This window comes from Sus scrofa, chromosome 6 (genome assembly GCF_000003025.6).
Source record: "Sus scrofa isolate TJ Tabasco breed Duroc chromosome 6, Sscrofa11.1, whole genome shotgun sequence".
NCBI lineage: Eukaryota > Metazoa > Chordata > Mammalia > Artiodactyla > Suidae > Sus > Sus scrofa.
The window spans coordinates 163,208,004-163,227,763 of record NC_010448.4 but is presented as its reverse complement, the minus strand read 5'-3'; the positions used below and the strand labels follow the sequence as shown (position 1 = coordinate 163,227,763).

The following is a 19,760-nucleotide window of genomic DNA, read 5'->3' as shown; positions in this document are numbered from 1 at the left end:
CAAAGTTGACAGGAGATGGGGTCAGGCAAGGAGTTCCCGTCATGGCGCAGTGGAAACGAATCTGACTAGGAACCATGATGTTGCGGGTTCCATCCCTGGCCTCACTCAGTGGGTTAAGGATGTGGCGTTGCTGTGAGCTGTGGTGTAGGTCTCAGACACGGCTCGGATCGTGCATTTCCTAGACTGTGGCGTAGGCCAGCAGCTGTCGCTCCAATTCGACCCCTAGCCTGGAACCTCCATATGCTGGGGTTGTGGCCCTAAAAGCAAAAAAAGAGAAAGGGTCAGGCTATGCAAAGTCCTAAAGAATGTCTACAGCCAGTCCACTTGGCTCCAAGCTTCAGGCTACTGTCGCCCCAACAGGCTCTGTGCTTTAGATCCTGCCCTGAGACTGTCTTTCTTCTGAATTTAATGTGCGCCACTCTCTGGCTGCAATTGGTGGTGTGGAATCCAAGCTGGAGTACCAGGTGGAGGCAACTTCATCAACAAGCCAGGCACCCATGGCCCACTGGGTGGCTTGACCCACTTCCAGATTCCTCTCTTTCGAGGCTTCCTTGACTGCCAGGCCCCATCTTGATCATCCCTGTAGGTCACACTCCATCTGCATCTGAAGGGTCAGGCCCCTGTCCCTCCCCTGCTCAGCCAGTGCCTGCTTCCCCTACACCCACCCATCCTGAGCCGGACCTTCCTAGGTCCTTGCCCCAGGCCCCAGCTGGTGCTTGTTCTTGGCACGGGGGCAGTGAGGGCCCTGCCCTTCTGCTGGTTCCCCTGGTAACTAAGGAGCCCACCTGAGGTCAGTTCCCCCTGTGATGGGCAATCTGGCTTCAGCTCCCTGGAGTGGGGGCTGCTGATGCCATGTCCTCCTGCCGTCCTCCCCACACGGTGGGGTGTGGCTCCAGGACCTTGCTTGAGACACGTAAGTCTCCCCCAGGCTTGACACGCTGGTGTCTCTGTCACTGGCTGTAGGCTCTGTCTTGGGTCTTGAGGGTGGGCAAGCCCAGGTCTTGGAGGCCTGAGGAAGGCGGCCCAGCAATTGCGGGGCTAGGGTGGGGGGTGGGGGGCAGCCAGGGATCCCAGGAAACTCTCAAAACACAGGTCAGAGCATGGAAACTGGGGGTGGAGGTGGGGGCTGTCCTCTAAACAGGTGGGGCCCAAAATTTGTGGGAGTCAACCTGAAGGTTGCAGGTGTTATTCTGGTTTGTTGTGCACTGTCCACTGGGCCCTGGGGTGGCTGTCCTGGATGAGTGGGGGCTGCCAAGAGATCCCCCAAAGGCTCTGCTATTGTATCAAGGCTGAACCCTTTGTAACTGGTTCAGCCATCTCTCCAGAGGAACTGGTGTTTCTCCTCCCTCTGAGCTGTAATTGTGCTCTCTGGGTTTTCTGAAAGTTGAATCTTCTGATCTCGGAGAGGAAAAGAAGGAGTTCCTGTGGTGGCTCAGCAGGTTAAGGACCTGTCAGGGTCTCTGTGGGGATGTGAGTTGGATCCCTGGCCTTCTTGGTGTGTTAAGGACCCGACATTGCCATCGCTGGGGCCTAGGCCTCAGCTGCAGCTGCTCCAATTCAACCCCTCGTATGGGAACTTCCATATGTTGCAGGTGTGGCTGGGAAAAAAGAGAGTAGAGGAGAGAAAATGAAGAGTTTTGAAGTAAATTCTACAGAAATAGTTATCTAATGTAGGCTTCCGAGATTTTGGTAACTTTGTTTTGTTTTTGTCCCTTTATGGCCACACCTGTGGCCTATGGAGGTTCCCTGACCAGGGGTCTAATCAGAGCTACAGCTGCCAGTCTATACCACAACTCAACAACGCATGATTCAAGCTGTGTCTGCGACCTACACCACAGCTCACAGCAACGCTGGATCCTTAACCCACTGAGCAAAGCCAGGGCTTGAACCTGCAACCTCATGGTTCCTAGTCAGATTTGATTCTGCTGCACCGCGACGGGAACTCCAGATTTTGGTAACTTGAAGTCACATGACGAGAATTCATCGACTGGTGGGTCATTTCCCATAGGATAAAATATCGGATGGACCGTGAATTGCTGGGCAGTTTTAAGTAGGGTGAAATTTGTCTTCTTCGGAGAGGAGGACTAAAGCTTTTAAGTGTCTCAGTTGGGACATGCTGGTAAGACAGGGGGGTCACAAGCACCTGCTCCTTGGTTTTTTTGCTGGAGATGGAGGTTTTTAAAGATTAAGACTATAACCAGGCATCATTCTTCATGTTACCACCAACTTTCTTCATCCATTGCATTGTGATCAGGTATTTTCCTGTGCCTTCTCCCCCCGCCCCCCATGAATTTTACTGCCTTTATAGTTGTGAATCCATCCTCAGAACACGAATTTACAACATTTCCATTCCAAACCCCCAGCTTCTTCCTTCCCAATCACACTCCCTCTCCAGTCAGTCTCCCTGGGTAACCTGAAGTTTGTCGAAGTCCGCGAGTCCGTTTCTTTTCTGCAAGCACGTTGATCATATCCTCTGTTTAGATTCCATGTATAAATGAAAGCGTATAATATTTGTGTCTCACTGTCTGACTTACCTCACTTAGCATGGTCCTTTCTGGATCCATGCGTGTTGCTGCAAATGCCATTAGTCTGTTCCTTTCTACGGCTGAGTCCTATGTGAACCACATCTTCTTGATCCACTCCTCTGTCGATGGCCAGTTAGGTGGCTGCCGTGTCCTGGCTATTGTTAGAGGGCTGTGTTGAATGTGGGGTGTGCTTGTATCTTTTTGAGTCATGGTTTTCTCTGGATAGATGCCCAGGAGTGGGGTTGCTGGATCAAAGGGTAATTCCATTTGTAGTTTTTCTGAGGAATCTCTGTACTGTTTTCCACGGTGGTTGTACCAACTTCCATGGCCACCAACAGTGCTAAGAGGGTTCCTTTTCTCGGAGTTCCTGTCGTGGCTCAGTGGAAACAAATCCGACTAGCATCTACGAGGACACAGGCTCGATCCCTGGCCTTTCTCAGTGTGTTAAGGATCCGGCGTTGCTGTGGCTGTGGTGTAGGCTGGCAGCAGTAGCGCCGATTGGACCCCTAGCCTGGGAACCTCCATATGCCACAGGTGCAGCCCTAAAAAGACACACACACACACACAAAAAGTGTTCCCTTTACTCTACATCCTCTTCAGGATTTTTTGTTTGTTCACCTCTTGATAGGGGCCATTCTGGCTGGTGTAAGGTGGTACCTCATAGGGGTTTTGATTTGCACTTCTCTAATAACGAGGGATGTCCTACATCTTTTCATGTGTTTTTTAATCTATCTGTGTGTCTGCATTGGAGAATTGTCTGTTTAGATTTTCTGCCCATTTTTGATGGACTTTGGGCACATTTGCATTCACATGCCAGCTCTGACAGTGACCAGCTCTGTGACCGACCCCAGTGGTCCTGGTCAGCACCCACCGTTACCCCCTCGTCCTTATCACTATAGACCACGCTGCCTTTCTTCTGACGGCAACACCCCCATTTCTGTGGCCCCAGGAGACAGTTTTGCCCCCTCCCCCATCCGTCTAGAAGTGACAGGGAATTGGGGCCCCTGGGGTCAGCCTCAACCAAGACCGGAGTGGGGTGAACAGAGACCCTGCTCTCCCCTCCCTCAGGTGGGGCAACGCTGAGTCATGAGGACCCTGGTTCCCCGACTTTCCCCAGCAGGGCTAAAAACGCTGCTTATCCACGCTGGCAACTTGCTTGAAAAGGAACTTTTACTGACGGCCTGCCCTGCTCATCTCATTTCCTCCTTTCCCTGCTTTTTCTTTGGATGCCCTCAAATGCCTTTTCCTTGGGTCCTTACTTCCTATCCTATCTGCGGGGAACCTGAACCAAGAAAGTCACCTTTGGCAGGTCATTGAACTCCTCTCGGATCCTCAGCTTCCTAGCTGTGAAAAGAGAATGTGTAGATACTCTCCTCCTAGGTTGGCAGGGAAGTTGAAGGACACATGGCATAGGAGGTAAGGGTTTTGTACGTTCTGTTCATGCCGGCAGCATCTGAACATCCAAAAATGGGAAATGACCAACAAGAGAGGATGGCTAAATAAATTAGGTCTTCTCTGTACGACAGAACATCCCATAATCAATGAACATTATTTTGATATATAGTCCATGCCATGGAGACTTGTACATGAGAAGTATATAGCACACAGTCCAGCTGGGGAGCTCAGTGGAGAAAAATGTCTAAACCTGTTCATTAAAATTAGCTAAATGTTGTGAAACTAGATTGAAAACACATCATATTCTCTCTCTCGGGGAGGGGTTCAGTTATTTTACTCTATGCTTTTTCATATTTTTCAGATGTCAAAAGTTTTTCCCCCAAATCGTATCCCCCACCCCCCCCTTCTTTTTTGCTTTTTAGGGCTGCACCTGAAGCATATGGAAGTTCCCAGGCTAGGGATCTAATAAGAGCTACAGACACTGACCTACAGCACAGCAACATGGGATCCAGTCCATGTCTGCAACCTACACCACAGCTCCTGGCAACGACGTATCCTTAATCCACTGAGAGAGACCAGGGATTGAACCCACATCTTTTTGGTTCCTAGTTGGGTTTGTTAACCACTGAGCCAGGAAGGGGACTCATCAATGGTCACAGTTAGGAAAGAGGGAAAGTCACCTATAGAAACGGACCAAGATTGCAAGTGAAATGAAAAACGAAGATGCCTACAAAACATATAACATCCCAATGAAAACATTTTGTTTTTTTGTGTTCCTTTTCCCTGGTCAAACAAACTAGTTATGAGAAGGAAATTCAGGCTTTCCTGCTGTGGTGCAACGGGATCAGTGGTGTCTCTGCAGCACCAGGGTGCAGGTTCCATTCCCAGACTGGCAGAGTGGTTAAAAGATCAGGCATTGCCTGAGCTGTGGCTCAGTTCTGATCCTTGGCCTGGGAACTCTCTATGCTGCGGGGTGACCAAAAAGTGAAAAGAAAAAGAATTTAAATAAAAGAAAAACCACTTTTCATGCAGTATCCAAGTGGACAGTAAGTAAGGGAAAGACTGTCCATAGGCCTAAGGAATGTCTAAAGCCAAGGTCGTCCTGAGCTCAAGCTTCAGGCTACCTTCCCCCCCGCCCCCCGACTCCCCTCTTTTGATACTACCGGGATACTGCTTGTCTTCAGAATTTCATGTTAGCCAGTCTCATGGCTACTGTTTGTGCTGTGGAATCCAGGCTGGAGTACCAGGTGGAGGCAACTTCATCAACAAGCCAGGCACCCATGGCCCATCGCGTGCCTTGACCCACTTCTAGATTCCTCTCTTCTGAGGCTTCCTTGACTGCCACACCCCATCTTGATCATCCCTGTAGGTCACACTCCATCTGCATCTGAAGGGTCAGGCCCCTTGAGAGGGTGGTCCACTCACCCTCTGTCCCTCCCCTGCTCAGCCAGTGCCTGCTTCCCCTACACCCACCCATCCTGAGCCTGACTTTCCTAGGTCCTTGCCCAGAGCCCCAGCTGGTGCTTGTTCTTGGCACAGGGGCAGTGAGGGCCCTGCCCTTCTGCTGGTTCCCCTGGTAACTAAGGAGCCCACCTGAGGTCAATTCCCCCTGTGATGGGCAATCTGGCCTCTGCACCCTGGAGTGGGGGCTGCCGCTGCCATGTCCTCCTGCCATGCTCCCCACACGGTGGGGTGTGGCTCCAGGACCTTGCTTGAGACACGTAAGACTCCTCCAGCCTTGTCATGCTGGTGTCTCTGTCACTGGCTGTAGGCTCTGTCTTGGGTCTTGAGGGTGGGCAAGCCCAGGTCTTGGAGGCCTGAGGAAGGTGGCCCAGCAATAGCTGGGAATAGCCATGAGATCCCAGGAAACTCCTGAAAGTCAGCAAGAGCAGGGAATGTTTTGGGGGGCTCTCCACTAAACACGTGGGGCCCAAAAGTGGCGGGAGTCATCCTGAAAGTTGCAGGGGTCATCCTGCGTGGTTGTGCACTAACTGATGGGGCCCTGGGGTGGCTGTCGAGAGGTCTGGAGAACAATGACCCCCCAAAGGCTCTGCTACTATGTCAAGTTAAAACAGGAGCTCTTGGTAACTGTTTCAGTCAGCTCTCCAGAAGGAACTGGTATTTATCCTGCCTCTAAGCTGTAACTGATCTCCCTGGGCTTTCTGGAAGTTGAATCTTTACGATCTGTGAGAGGAAAGGAGGGAATTCCCATGGTTGCTCAGCAGGTTAAGGACCTGACAGTTTCTCTGTGGGGATGTGGGTTGTGTCCATGGCATTGCTCAGTGGGTTAATGGTCTGGCATTGCTGCAAGCCTTGGCTGGGATGGCAATGCCAAGGCTGGGGCCTAGGCCTCAGTGGTAGCATCTCCGATTCCACCCCAAGTCTGGGAACTTCCATATGTTGCAAGTGTCGCTGAAAAGAAAAAAAAAAAAAAAGGTCTAGGAGGAAAAAAAGAACTTTTAGGTAAATTATATAAAAATGACTATCTAAAATGGTCTTGCCGGATTTTGGTAACCTTTGAAACTAAGTGAAATGAAGAGAATTCATTGACCCTTTGGGTCATTTCCCAAAGATAATATATTGGCTGGAACGTCAATTGCTGGGCAGGTCTAAGTGGAATGAACTCCAACCTCTTCGGAGAGAAGGAATAGAGGCCACGTCTCCCCGTCAGGACATGTTTATGCTATAGGAGGGTCACAAGATACTTCTTGTTGCTGGAGATAAAGGTTTTTAAAGGATTAAAACTCACCAGTCTTCATTCTCCATATTGTCGCCAACTTTTCTTCATCAGTTGCATTGTGGTCAGGGATTTTCCTGTGCCTCCCCTCCCCCCCATGAATTGTATTATCTTTATAGTTCTACACCCATCATCACAACCCTGTTTTAGAACATTTCAATCCCAAACCCCCAGCCCATCTCGTCACCCCTCACTCCTACCCCCAGGCTCTCTCCTTGGGTAACCCTAGGTTTTTCAACGTCTGTGAGTCAGTTTCTGTTGTGCAAATAAGTTCATTGTATCCTTTGTTTAGATTCCATGTGTAAGGGATGGCGTGTAACATTTGTGTCTCACTGTCTAACTTCACTTAGAGTGATAGTTTCTAGGTCCATCCATGTTGCTGCAAATACCATTAATTCATTCCTTTTTATGGCTGAGTCATATTCCATTGTGTGTGGGTACCACATCTTCTTGATCCACTCCTCTGTTGATGGACAGTTAGGTGGCTTCCATGTCTTGGCCTCGTAAAACTTTTGATTTTCATTTCTCTAATGTATAATGTTAAACATCTTTTCATGCCTTTTTTTTTGGGCTCTCTGTCTTCATTGGAGAATTATCTGTTGGGTTTATCTGCCCATTTTTGATGGACTTTGGGCACATCTGCATTCACATCCCAGCTCAGTTACCAGTTCTGTGACCGACCCTAGTGGCCCCGGTCAGCACCCACCCTTACCCCCTTGCCCTCATCACTATAGGCCATGCTGCCTATCTTCTGACTGCCAACACCTGCATTGCTGTGGCCCCAGGAGGCTGCTTTGCCTCCTCCCCCAGCCATCTAGAAGTGACAGGGAATTGGGGCCCCTGGGGTCAGCCTCAACCAAGACCGGAGTGGGGTGAACAGAGACCCTGCTCTCCCCTCCCTCAGGTGGGGCAACGCTGAGTCATGAGGACCCTGGTTCCCCGACTTTCTCCAGCAGGGCTGAAAACTTCCCTTATGCACACTGGCAACTTGCTTGAAAAGGAATTTTTCATCAACTGCCTGCCCTGCTCATCTCATTCCCCATTTGCCTACTTGTTCTTTGGACGCCCTTCTTAAATCCCTTGTCCTTAGGTCCTTACCCCATGGCCTCCTTCGGTGGGGAATCTGAACCAAGACAGTGACCTTTGTCAAGTCATTGAACTCCTCTCGGATCCTCAGGTTCCTAATCTGTGAAATAGGAATCTGCGTAGTACTCACCTCATAGGTTTGAAGGAGATTTATCTAATGGGTTTGTCACAGAGTATAAGTGCTCATTATATATGACACTGCTTGCAAGTCTGGTCCTAAAAGCACATGTATAGTACAAGTGTGCCAATTTGGTATAAGTGATAAAACATGGCCTATAACGTGTTTCCCCATTAACATACCTCCGGGAGTTCCTGTCGTGGTGCAGCGGAAATGAATCCGACTAAGAACCATGAGGTTGCGGGTTCGATCCCTGGCCTCGCTCAGTGAGTTAAGGATCTGGCGTTGCTGTGACCTATGGTGTAGGTTGGTGTAGGCTCAGATCTGCTGTGGCTGTGGTGTAGGCCGGCACCTGTAGCTCCGATTTTACCCCTAGCTTGGGAACCTTCATATGCAGCAGGTGCGACCCTAAACAGCAACAACAAACCAAAAAAAAAAAAAAAAAAAAAAAAAAAACCAAAACCATACCTCTGAACCTGTCATGAGATCTGATTAATTTCCCACCAACACCGGTGACTAGGCAGATATCAACCAGGCCCAGTACTAGGGACATGATCTAAATCTGGTGTTGGAGCCGGCACCCCATCACTGCAGGACAGATGCTCCCATCGTCAATGCTTTGTGTTGAAAGATTTGCAGTCTGTGGGGGTATGATGGGAAAATCTGTAGTACTGAGGTGTGGGGAAATCAGAAGTGCTATACATGGCTTATCCTACGTCTTGCTGATCAGAACAGCCTGTTTTGCAGCCTTTCAAACACGCATTATACCTTTGGTGTCTGAGGAAGGGAAGGCATTTGAAATTCAGAACAGAGTAGTTGTAGTTCAGACATTTAAGGAAAAACTAGGTGGTTGCGGACCTGATTTTAGAGATGGTTCTGTATTAGTGGGAAGGTGAATTTTCTGAGCTGTACTGCAGGCCAGGACAGAATCCAGAGGCGTGTGTGGTATCATCTCCCAATGCATTTGCGGGTTGTATTTGGCTTAATTGTCATGCTCTCGGCTGTGCTGTACCTGTTAGCGGTCCTGCGTCTCATCACTGGCCTCCGCAGAAGACATCTGCTCGAGCACCGAGCAGCAACACTGGCCTGGCAGTGGAATGCGTCTCATTGGTAGGTCTAGCGCGAGATGCCTTTGTTGTCTTCCTCCGGATGTCCCTGAACTATAGCCCCTGCTACCCTGACTATGTGGGGAGTATGGACAACGGGGGAGAAAGAATCTCACCGTCTTCCTGTCCCACAAGCCAGTACATCACGTGGACCTGTCAGTCAACGTTACTGTAAAACCGAGCGCTCATGAGCACCCCTACCCTACGCTTTCTGTGGGGTGGAATAGGTGGCTCTTGGACACACAAGTCCAGCTAGTGGGACTAATTGTTACTGTTCGAAAGACCTAATGGCACCCAGCATAACGGTGACGGCTGACTCCTGGCTAGGCCAACAGAATGTTTCTTTTAGAGCTGGAACCTTCCCCTCCCCATGGGGGTGGCTCAGGGTTTGTGAAAACCAGGGGTGGCCTTCCCCTCCTTATAACTGGACAGGGGACTGCTGCTGTTGACGCCGTCTCCACTGACCTGGTAAGTGCGTGGGTCCAAAATTTGCCCACATCCCGGAAAATGACTTATTAGCATATTAGGTATCTTACTCTTGATACTCTTCGGCTGCTGCTGTCTGTATCGTGTTTGTGGTTTCTGGTTTCTATGCCCCCAACATACCTGACCCCTGGGATGTTGTGAAAGGGGGGTAGACCAAGACTGTGGGGTCACACAGGCTGGAGTGTGCGGTCAGGCCCCTCAAGAGGGCTGTTCCCTTACCCTCAGTCCATTCCTGTCTGACCCGTGCCTGCTTCACCCTACACATGACCAACTTTCCTCTGTCTGTGCCCCAGGCTTCAGCTAGGGATTGTTCCTTTCAAAGTAGCAGCGAGGGCCCTTCCCTTCTTCTGATTGCCCTGGTAACTAATGAGCCCCCATGATGTCAGTTCCCCACAAAACTGCCACCACGTCCTGCCTGCCATGGGGGGGTGTCACTCTAGGACCTTGCTTCAGATGTGTGAGCTCCCCCATCCATTAAACCATGGATGTCTCTGTTTTCTGACACTGGTCTCTTTCTTCAGTCTTAACGCTGGGCAAGGACAGGCCTCGCAGGCCATGGAATGCAGCCCAGAAACATCCAATCTCCCTCAACTTCGATTTGCCCTTCAACTGTAGTCGAAATTGTTCTTATGAAGGAGAAAATCCATCCATCCATCCACGCTTTCATTCAGCAAATAATCACTGGGCGTGCAAGGCTGTGCAGGCACTTGGCTGCAGAATCGACTCCGTGTCCCTACCAAACTTAACAGCAAAGCCAAGGCACCCTTGCCTCCCTCGACCCTCCTGTACCACACGTAGCAGATGCTCATGCGGTCTGCCTCACCTCTTCTCGGCTCACCTGATTTCTGCACAGCCACGGTGGACCGTTCCATGCACTTGGGACTTACCAGGGAGCAGCCTTGCAGAGGAGAAACAAGGAAGGCAAGGGGAGTTTACACCCAAGGAGTCAACCCTCAGCTGTCTCCCTGTCCTCCGGAGAGACAACTCTGGGGACTGCTTTTATACCATTTCCAAGAAAGTTCCTGGAGGGACAGAGGCCCCTTTCGCCTCTGTGATCATGAGCTCATTGACGCGCCGTTTCCTGGCTGTTCCCCCTGCTCTCACGTTTGCATCTCCCCGTGTCTGCTTCCCAGGTATCACCTGGCAAACAAGCTGCTTGCTCTCAGTTTCTTGCCCAGTCTCTGTCTGGAAGAACCCACGCAAGATACGAAGGCAGGCAGGAATTACGAATGGAAGGCAGGGAGGAAGGAGGGGCGATTGATGATGTTTTGATGAAAGGAGTGAAGGACACTGATGAAAGTGGAGTAACGACCACGTGCTGTGGATGAAGGAAGACCCTGCCACCTCAGTATCATTCACAGCGAGGGACCCTGGCTTCAGTGTGTCTGTGGCAGCGTGTGGGCTTGACCGATTGGCTTAGAAATACTGAGCCTGAGAGTCATGTGGACGTGACTAAGAATAGTAGTTACCCTTCAAGGGACTTTATTCACATGATGCCATTTATTCTTAATAAACCTCCTGTGACCCGGGCATGCATTAATCCCATTTTTTTAAGGGCCACACCTGTGGCATATGGAGGTTCCCAGGCTAGGGGTTGAATTGGAGCTGCAGCTGCCCGCCTACACCACAGCAACGCAGGATCCGAGCCTTGTCTGTGACCTACACCACAGCTCACGGCAACACTGGATCCTTAATCCACTGAGTGAGGCCAGGGATCAAACCCGAGTCCTCATGGGTACTAGTTGGGTTTGTTATGGCTGAGCCATGACGGGAACCCCTAATCCCTTTTTATAAGTGAGGGACCTGAGGTTCACGGAGGGGGCTCAAGGTCACACCGTGGCAGGGCCAGATCTCTGGGTCTGTCAGACACCAGAGCCTGTACTCCTGTGTCCCCATGCAGTCAGGGTCCCTCGTCTCTAGCTGCTTGGCAAGCACTTGGTCATGCACACTCCTGAGATCTGGGTGTGGCTTCTCCTGGGGTCTAGGGAAGCATCGCAGGGCTGTGCAGTGAAGGGCAGTAAACAAAGCACACGTCCATTCCTTACCCTGAATACCACTGAAGATAAAACATTGCTTTATTGAGTCTGTCTAGCAGCTCGCACAGGCTCCATGGAATCTGTTACACGGTGGTGTAAATTAGGTCCGCAGCACTGCACCTTCTGTATGCAAGGTTTGCTGTGTCACCTGCTGGTCTCATCTCTCCAGAGGCCTCTGGTTCAGCATCAGGTCTGAGGACAGAGAGAATCTTTGGGAGGCTTGTGTCACTACCAGTGTTGCTGAGCAGGGTATGAAAGCTTATTTCCTACACGTGGTGCCCATAGCATGGGTCTGGGAATCTGACAAGGTCGATGTGAGGTCATCGCTCGGGGAAGGCAGCCGGGTTGCAGGGGGTCTTAGAGCAGACACTGCAGGACTGTGGGAGCCTTTGGTGATCACCTACACCAATGGGCTCATTTTCTAGACGTGCAAACTGAGGCTGGGAGAGGGAGACTGACGTTTCTAATTTTACATAGGCCAGTAGATGGGATTCGCTTGAAGGCACATTTGCTTCCAGTTCAGGCTCTTTCTAATGGGTCTCTTGGCGGCCCCTGTCCCTTGCTCTTGCCCCCCACCCGTGGGGTACATGCAAAGAATGTTAGTTCCTTCTCCCCATTATGTCCCCCAAGTAATCCTGTGAATTAGGCAGAGCACTCGTTCGATCTTAATTCCATTCTGCAGGGGAGACTGAGGTTCGAAGAGGGAAGCTGGCAGCAGCTGAATCGGGCTTAAATCCAGGCTTCTGAATTAGTGCTCACATGGCCTCCGTAAGGACGAATGAATGAATGAACAGAGAATGAATGAATGGATGCGAAATGTGCTGAAGAACCAACTTAGGCATGCACAAGGAACAAGAGCCAATGTAGGGTCTCCCAGTGGCCCCGTCCCCTGGACTTGCATTTTAGCAAAGTCAAAGTCTCAGGACCCCTGGAGCTGCTTTATGGGCCAGAGCAATGAAGTGTTTATTTGCAGTGGTGCGCCCACCATTTCTAAAGAGGGCCCAGGACACAGCCTAGTTCAGAGCAGGCCCTCAGCGAGTGCCTCTAAGATTGAGCAGGAGGGAATGTTCTGGAACCACGGCTCTGAACCATTCAGTTTGCCAGGAGCTGTGCGGAGAGGTATTGGGCTGTCGAGGAAAGCAGCCTCTCTCCTCCCAGCACCACACCACAGTTGTGTTCTGAACCTTCAGTCAAGGCTGGTCTGAAGAAGGAGAAAGACCAAAAAAACAGGAGCATGAAGGCCGAGATACAGGAAAGGGCCGTAAACAAGAAGTCATCCACCAACAGGTTAGGAAAAGGGGCTCTTGGTGAGCTGCTCTGCCAGGGCCTGGTCTGGCTGGAATTCCCATCACCCTGGGATTGGGAAGCAGGAGAGGAGGACCTGACACCCTCTGCGCACAGTCTCAGGGAGGTGGAGTGGAGGAAGTGACCCATTAATATGGATGACATGTCAAGAGATTAGATAGAATTTCAAATAGAAACTTAACCCAGGACCTCAGACTAGGAGCTGATACAAAAATGTGCTCAGAATTGACCATGATGTATAATTTAATACTCAGTAATGCGAACGCACATATATTCGCAGCTATACAAACTGTACAAACTCATGCATTTTCACACCCAGATATAAAGAGGTTGCTCACAAGAGCCTCGCAAACGATGCAACAATGCCAGTGCACACGTTCATGCATCCATCATAATCACTTATCTTTTCCACCCTCCCAGCCCATCCGCATCCCTCTCCTTTCTTGTTCTCTCTCCTATGAATGCTCTTGGGCTCAATGTTTCACATCTTCCTATACAGGCCGTAAACTACACTGGTTCCACTTTGCCCAGAAGTTTAAGCGGTGGCCCTTATTTATGAACTTGGGCAGGGAGGGAGGGAGGGGCAGCAGCCTCTCAGAATGTTCTATTCAGAGCAGGCACCTCATCTGCATTCTCAGTTGCAGCAGCAGCAGTACCTTCCAAGCCTCAGTAAATGGTTACTCTCTGCTCAGCTTTGTGCTGGGCCTGGGACCCGAGCAAGGACTAAGTCTGGTTTTGCTCTCTCTGATCATCTCACCCCAAGAACAAGGCAAAGTCGAGTGGGGATGCTGGGGACCGATACACAGAAGTGAAATACCAAAGCCACTGCTAAGGGCCAAGTGAAAGGTTTAGATTATAGTTCCCTAGAAGCTCAGAGGATGAGTTATCCCCGAGGGCTGAGAGGTCCGGGAAGACTTCCTAGAGGAGGAGTTGGAAGGATAAGTTGGAATCAGGGCAGCAGAGAGGAATGAGAAATGCCTGGTAAACACAGATGCTTAATAAATTTTGTTAGATGAATTAATGACAGGACAATCTGGGTCAAAGTCAAGGCAGGGACCAGGTAGGGGACCTTTATGAGGTCTCAGGAGCGAGAAAAAAGGGAAAAACTTATCAAAATATTGTACTTCCTCAATCACCCTCTCTTTGCATCCTCACTATATGTGTATATATATATATATATATATATATACACACACACATATATACACACACAAATACATATATATACATACATATATACACACACATACATATATATACATATATATATATATATATATAACAAATAGGTAGTTATGGCCACGCGTGTGGCACATGACAGTTCCCAGGCTGGGGATTAAATCTGAGCCACAGCTGCAACCTATTCCACAGTTGCAGCAATGCCGGATCCTTTAACCTACTGTGCCTGGCTAGGGATCAAACTTGTGTCTCTGCAGCAAACTAAGCCACCGCAGTTGGATTCTTAACCCACTGCACCACAGCGGGAACTCCACTCACAATAATCTTAAGAGGATTAGTTGAGAATTACTTCCCTATGTCAAAGAGTAAGAACTGGAAACCAGCTGAAGTTCTGGGGTAACTCCAGACAGGCAAGAGTTTCATTTAATGTCACACAACCAGGCAGTATCAGAGCTGGGAGCAGAATCCAGTTTCTTAAGGGCTACATCTTTAAAGCTTTCTGCCTTTACAATTTGAATCATGGAGGCAAGAAGTGGCTTGGGGTGGAGAAAAAGAAAGTCTGTGGGGTAATTTCCTGGGAAAAACGCCCTCTAGTATCTGCTTTTAATGCTACTAATACTACCAACACTAACACTGCAGCATGTACTTAACCCATCCCGATCTCCTGGTGCAACATCTCTCCTGTTACAACAGGGAGGGTAGCACCAGCTCTGCCTATAAGACAGTTGTTTCTCAGCAGCTGTTTCAAAGGCAGAGGCTCAGGCCCAGAGGACGTGCAGGGACAGACATCCAGCTGCGGAGGAGAGCGCCTAGAGCCAGGCTCGGGGGAATGAGGCAAAATGAGGTCGTGCCCAGGAATGAAGGCAACGGGTGAGCTCCCTGAGGGGAGGCTTTTATAACCAGCATTAAATATGTATCGTCCTGTCAGTCTGAGGACCGTACCCAGAGGAGACAGGAGATAGAACACAAGGGCTGGAGTCTGGTGCCACACAGGCTCCTCCACGTAGGAGCTGCGTGACTCTGGACAGACGACTGAACCTCTCTAAGCTTGTATTGCCTTCTCAGGGAACAATACCCGCTTCATAGGGTTGTTGTGAGGATTATATGAGATCATGCAAGACAAAGCTACCAGTCTGGGGTCCAGAGCTTAACAGGTACCCAGCCAGCGCAAAGTAGCAGCAGCAGTTGTTGCAGTAGTTACAGTAGCATCAGATTAGCAATAATGGTAGTAGTAGCAGCCGCAGCAATAGTGGCAGCAGATTAATAAGACTAGTAATAGGAATAGCAGTAGTAGCAGCATCAGCACCAATAGTGATAGTGGTAGCAGAACTAGTTGTGGTAGATTAGTAATAGTAGGGGTGGTGGTGGTAGTAGAAGCAACAGTAGTATTGTTAGCAGCAGTAATAGTAGCAGTTCTGGTGGTGGTGGTAGTACCAGCAGTGGTAGTACTAGTCGCAGTAGCAGTTCTGGTGGTGATGGTGGTGGTAGTAGCAGCAGTAGTAGCAATAGTAGTGCTAGTAGCAGTAGCAGTAGTGTTGGTGGTGATATTAGCAATAGTAGTACTAGTAGTAGCACAGTAGTGGTGGTGATAGTAGTAGCAGCAGGAATAGTACTAGTAGCAGTAGGAGGAGGAGCAGTGGTAGCAGTAGCGGTACTTGGTGGTGGCCGCAGAAGCAGTAGTACTACTAGTAGTAGCGGCAGTACTAGTAGCAATACTGGTAGTGGTGGTAGTAGTAGAAGGGGCAGCAGTAGCTGCAGCAGAAACAACAATAGTTGTTTTTATTGTTATATAAAAAAAGATCTAATTGCCTTGGGCTCTAAAAGTGACTTTGGCCTTCAAAGAGACTAGAGATGAGGTCAATCTATCTCCTCCATCTCTCCTTTGAGAGTGGGGCCTTGAAGACCACCCGGGACTTCCATGTTCAAAGCCCTCTGCCATACAGACTGCTTCTCCTGGGGAGCTGGAATTTAGTTATGTAGTAAAGAGAGCCAGGGACAAAGTCTGAGCAGTGCAGTGTCTTAGAGAGGTCAGTGCTTTGGGAAGATAAGTCTGTAATTAGGATCCAGTTATTAGGATAAACTCAGAATGGAACTTTGGATTTAAGATTTACTCATTCTTTTATCCTGCTACATTAACTGAATGCCTCTGACATGCCTGGAACTGTGTTAGGTGCTATGAGAGATTCAGAGATGAATATAACCTTATCTCTGCTCTTAGAAATGAAATGATAATGAAGGAAGGAGCTATCGTCTGAGTGAAATAGTTGATAAATAGATAAATAAGCAAAGTGGGAGTTCCCATTGTGACTCAGTGGGTTAAGGACCCAGTGTAGTCTCAGTGAGGCTGTGAGTTCAATCCCTGGCCTTGCTCAGTGGGTTAAGAGTCCTTTGTTCTGCAAGCTGTGGCTTAGGTCACAGATGTGGCTCAGATCCAGTGTTGCTGTGGCATTGGCTGGCAGCTGGAGCTCCAATTAGACCCCTAGCTTGGGAACTTCCATTCATTTGGGTTGTTTGATTTTTTGCTGTTGCCTTGTATGAATCGTTTGTATATTTTGGAGATTAGGCCCTTGTCAGTTGTATTCTTTGAAACTATTTTCTCCCAATCTGTAGGTTGTCTTTTTGTTGTTGTTGTTTTTTGTGGTTTCCTTTATTGTGCAAAAGTTTCTAAGTTTGATTGGGTCCCATTGGTTTATTTTACTATTTTTATTTTTGTTGCCTGGGGACACTGACCTAAGAAAAAATTTGTATGGTTGATATCAGAGAATGTTTTGTCTATGCTGTCTTCTAGGAGTTTTATGGTGTCTTGTCTTATGTGCAAGTCTTTAAGGAAGCCATTTTGAGTTGCTTTTTGTGTGAGGATGTGTTCTAATTTCATTGATTTACATGCAGCTGTCTAGTTTTCCCAGCGTCACTTGCTGAAGAGGAATTTTCCCATTTTTATATTCTTGCCTCCTTTGTTGAAGAGTGATTGACCATAGGTGTCTGGGTTTATTTCTGGGTTCTCTACTCTGTTCCATTAGTCTGTGTATCTATTTTTTTTTTTTTTGTCTTTTTGCTATTTCTTTGGCCCACTCCCACGGCATATGGAGGTTCCCAGGCTAGGGGTCGAATCAGAGCCGTAGTCCCCGGCCTATGCCAGAGCCACAGCAACGCAGGATCCAAGCCACATCTGCAACCTACCCCACAGCTCACAGCAACGCCGGATCCTTAACCCACTGAGCAAGGCCAGGGATCAAACCTGCAACCTCATGGTTCCTAGTCGGATTCGTTAACCACTGCACCACAACGGGAACTCCTGTGTATCTATTTTTGTACCAGTATCACACTGTCTTGATTACTGCAGCTTTGTAATATAGTCTGAAGTCTGGGAGAGTTTTATCTCATGATTTTTTTTTTCCCCCCTCGGGATTGCTTTGGCATTCTGGATCTTTTATGGTTCCATATAAATTTTTGGATTGTTTGGTCTAGTTCTGTGAAAAGTGTTATGAGTAATTTGATAGGGATTACATTGGCTAGTATGGCCATTTAAATGATAGTAATCTATGGGTAGTATGGCCACTTTAATGATATTAATTCTTCCAATCCAGGAGCATGGAATATCTTTCCATCTTTGAGTAGTTTCTTTTTTCTTTTTTTAAAACTCAGTGAATTTTATTGTATTTATAGTTGTACAACCATATCACAACTGAGGTTTACATCTCAAACCCCATTCCATCCCATCCCTTCCCCACCCCCAACCTATGTCCTAAGGTAACCCTAAGATTTTCAAACTCTGTGAGTCAGTTTCTGTTCTTCAAATAAGGTCATTGTATCCTTTATCAGATTCCACATAATAAGTGATAGCATATGACATTTGTGTCTCACTGTCTAACTTCACTGAGCATGATAATTTTTAGGTCCATCCATGTTGCTGCAAATGCCATTATTTCATTCCTTTTTATGGCTTATTCCATTGTAGTGTATGTACCACTCCTCTGTAGATGGACATTTAGGTTACTTCCATGTATTGGCTATTGTATAGAGGGCTGTGGTGAACATTGGGGTATATATATCTTCTTGAGTCATGGTTTTCTCTGGATGGATGTCCAGGATTGGGATTGCTGGATAAAATGGTATTTTTAGGTTTTTGAGACTCTCCATACCATTTTCCATAGTGGTCGCACCAATTTACATTCCCACCAACAATGTAAGAGGGTTCCCTTTTCTCCACACTCTCCAGCATTTATTGTTTGTAGACTTTTAGATGGTGGCCAATCTGGCTAGAATAAAGTGGTACCTCACAGTAGTTTTGATTTGTATTTCTCTAATAATTAGTGATGTTGAACATCTTTTCATATTTTTTTGGCCATTGTAATGTTTTCAGTGGAGAATTGTCTCTTTAGATCTTCTGCCTTTTTTTTTTTTTTGATGGGGTTTTTTTTTTTGGGGGGGTATTGAGCTGCAGGAAGTGTTTATAAATTTTGGAGATTAATCCCTTGTCAGTTGATTCATTTGCAAATATTTTCTCCCATTCTGTGGGTTGTCTTCTGTTCAGGGTTTCCTTTGCTGTGCAAAACCTTTTTATGTTTAATTAGGTCCTATTTGTTCATTTTTGTTTTTATTGTCTTTACTCTAGGAGATGGATCTGAGAAGATATTTCTTTTTTTTTTTTTTTTTTTTTTTTTTTTTTTTTTTTTTTTTTGTCTTTTTTTTTTGCTATTTCTTTGGGCCGCTCCTGCGGCATATGGAGGTTCCCAGGCTAGGGGTCCAATCGGAGCTGTAGCTGCCAGCCTACGCTGGAGCCACAGCAACGCGGGATCCGAGCCGCGTCTGCAACCTACACCACAGCTCACGGCAACGCCGGATCGTTAACCCACTGAGCAAGGGCAGGGATCGAACCCGCAACCTCATGGTTCCTAGTCGGATTCGTTAACCACTGCGCCACGACGGGAACTCCTGAGAAGATATTTCTGTGGTTTATGTCAGAGAGTGTTTGGTCTATGTTTCCCTCTAAGTGTTTTATAGTATCTGGTCTTACATTTAGGTCTTTAATCCATTCTGAGTTTATTTTTGTGTATGGTGTTAGGTAGTGTTCTAACTTCATTCTTTTACATGTAGCTGTCAGTTTTCCCAGCACCACTTATTGAAAGAACTGTCTTTTCTCCATTGTATATTTTTGCCTCCTTTGTCGTAGATTAGTTGACCATAGGTGCGTGCGTTTAATTCTGGGCTTTCTATCTTGTTCCACTGATCTAGATTTCTGTCTTCGTGCCAGTACCATATGATTTTGATGACTGTAGTTTTGTAGTATAGCCTAAAGTCAAGGAGCCTGATTCTTTCAGCTCCATCTTTCTTCCTCAGGATGGCTTTGGCTATTCTGGGTATTTTGTGCTTCCAAACTTTAAAATATTTTATTCTAGTTCTGTGAAAAGTGCCATTGGTAATTTGATAAGGATTGCACTGAATCTGTAGATTGCCTTTGGTAGTATAGTCATTTTGACAATATTTATTCTTCCAATCCCAGAATATGGTATATCTTTCCATATGTTTGAGTAATCTTTGATTTCTTTCATCAGTGTCTTATATTTTTCAGAGGTCAAGTCTTTTGTCTCTTTAGGTATGTTTATTTCCAGGTTTTTTTTTTTTTCTCTTTGAGATGATGGTAAGTGGGATTATTTCCCTAATTTCTATTCCTGATTCATTGTTAGTATACAGATATGCAGTCGACTTCTATGTATTAATTTTATTTATTTATTTATTTGTTTGTCTTTTGAGGGTGGCACCCGTGGCATATGGAGTTCCCCAGGC

The 19,760-nt window shown here is 47.7% G+C and overlaps 2 protein-coding genes across 5 annotated transcripts in view; one reads left to right on the top strand and one right to left on the bottom strand.

Annotated features, from left to right (window-relative positions):
- LOC102157940 overlaps positions 810 to 19,760 on the top strand; it is a 59,272-nt gene continuing 40,321 nt past the window's right edge. Inside the window, exons 1-3 of one of the 4 annotated variants that reach the window (XM_021097825.1) lie at positions 5,337 to 5,641; positions 8,881 to 8,971; positions 9,975 to 11,006. In XM_021097825.1, the coding sequence (XP_020953484.1) occupies positions 5,594 to 5,641; positions 8,881 to 8,971; positions 9,975 to 10,714 (879 nt within the window). In that variant the 5' untranslated portion in view covers positions 5,337 to 5,593 and the 3' untranslated portion in view covers positions 10,715 to 11,006. Of the gene's footprint in view, positions 914 to 5,336; positions 5,642 to 8,880; positions 8,972 to 9,974; positions 11,007 to 19,760 lie in introns of those variants that run through there. The other 3 variants (XM_021097827.1, XM_021097826.1, XR_297449.2) reach the window with 3 other exon arrangements.
- AGBL4 (ATP/GTP binding protein like 4) overlaps positions 11,482 to 19,760 on the bottom strand; it is a 1,262,788-nt gene continuing 1,254,509 nt past the window's right edge. Inside the window, exon 13 of the mRNA XM_021097823.1 lies at positions 11,482 to 11,681. Coding sequence (XP_020953482.1) covers positions 11,573 to 11,681 — 109 coding nt within the window. The 3' untranslated portion in view covers positions 11,482 to 11,572. The remainder of the gene's footprint in view (positions 11,682 to 19,760) is intronic.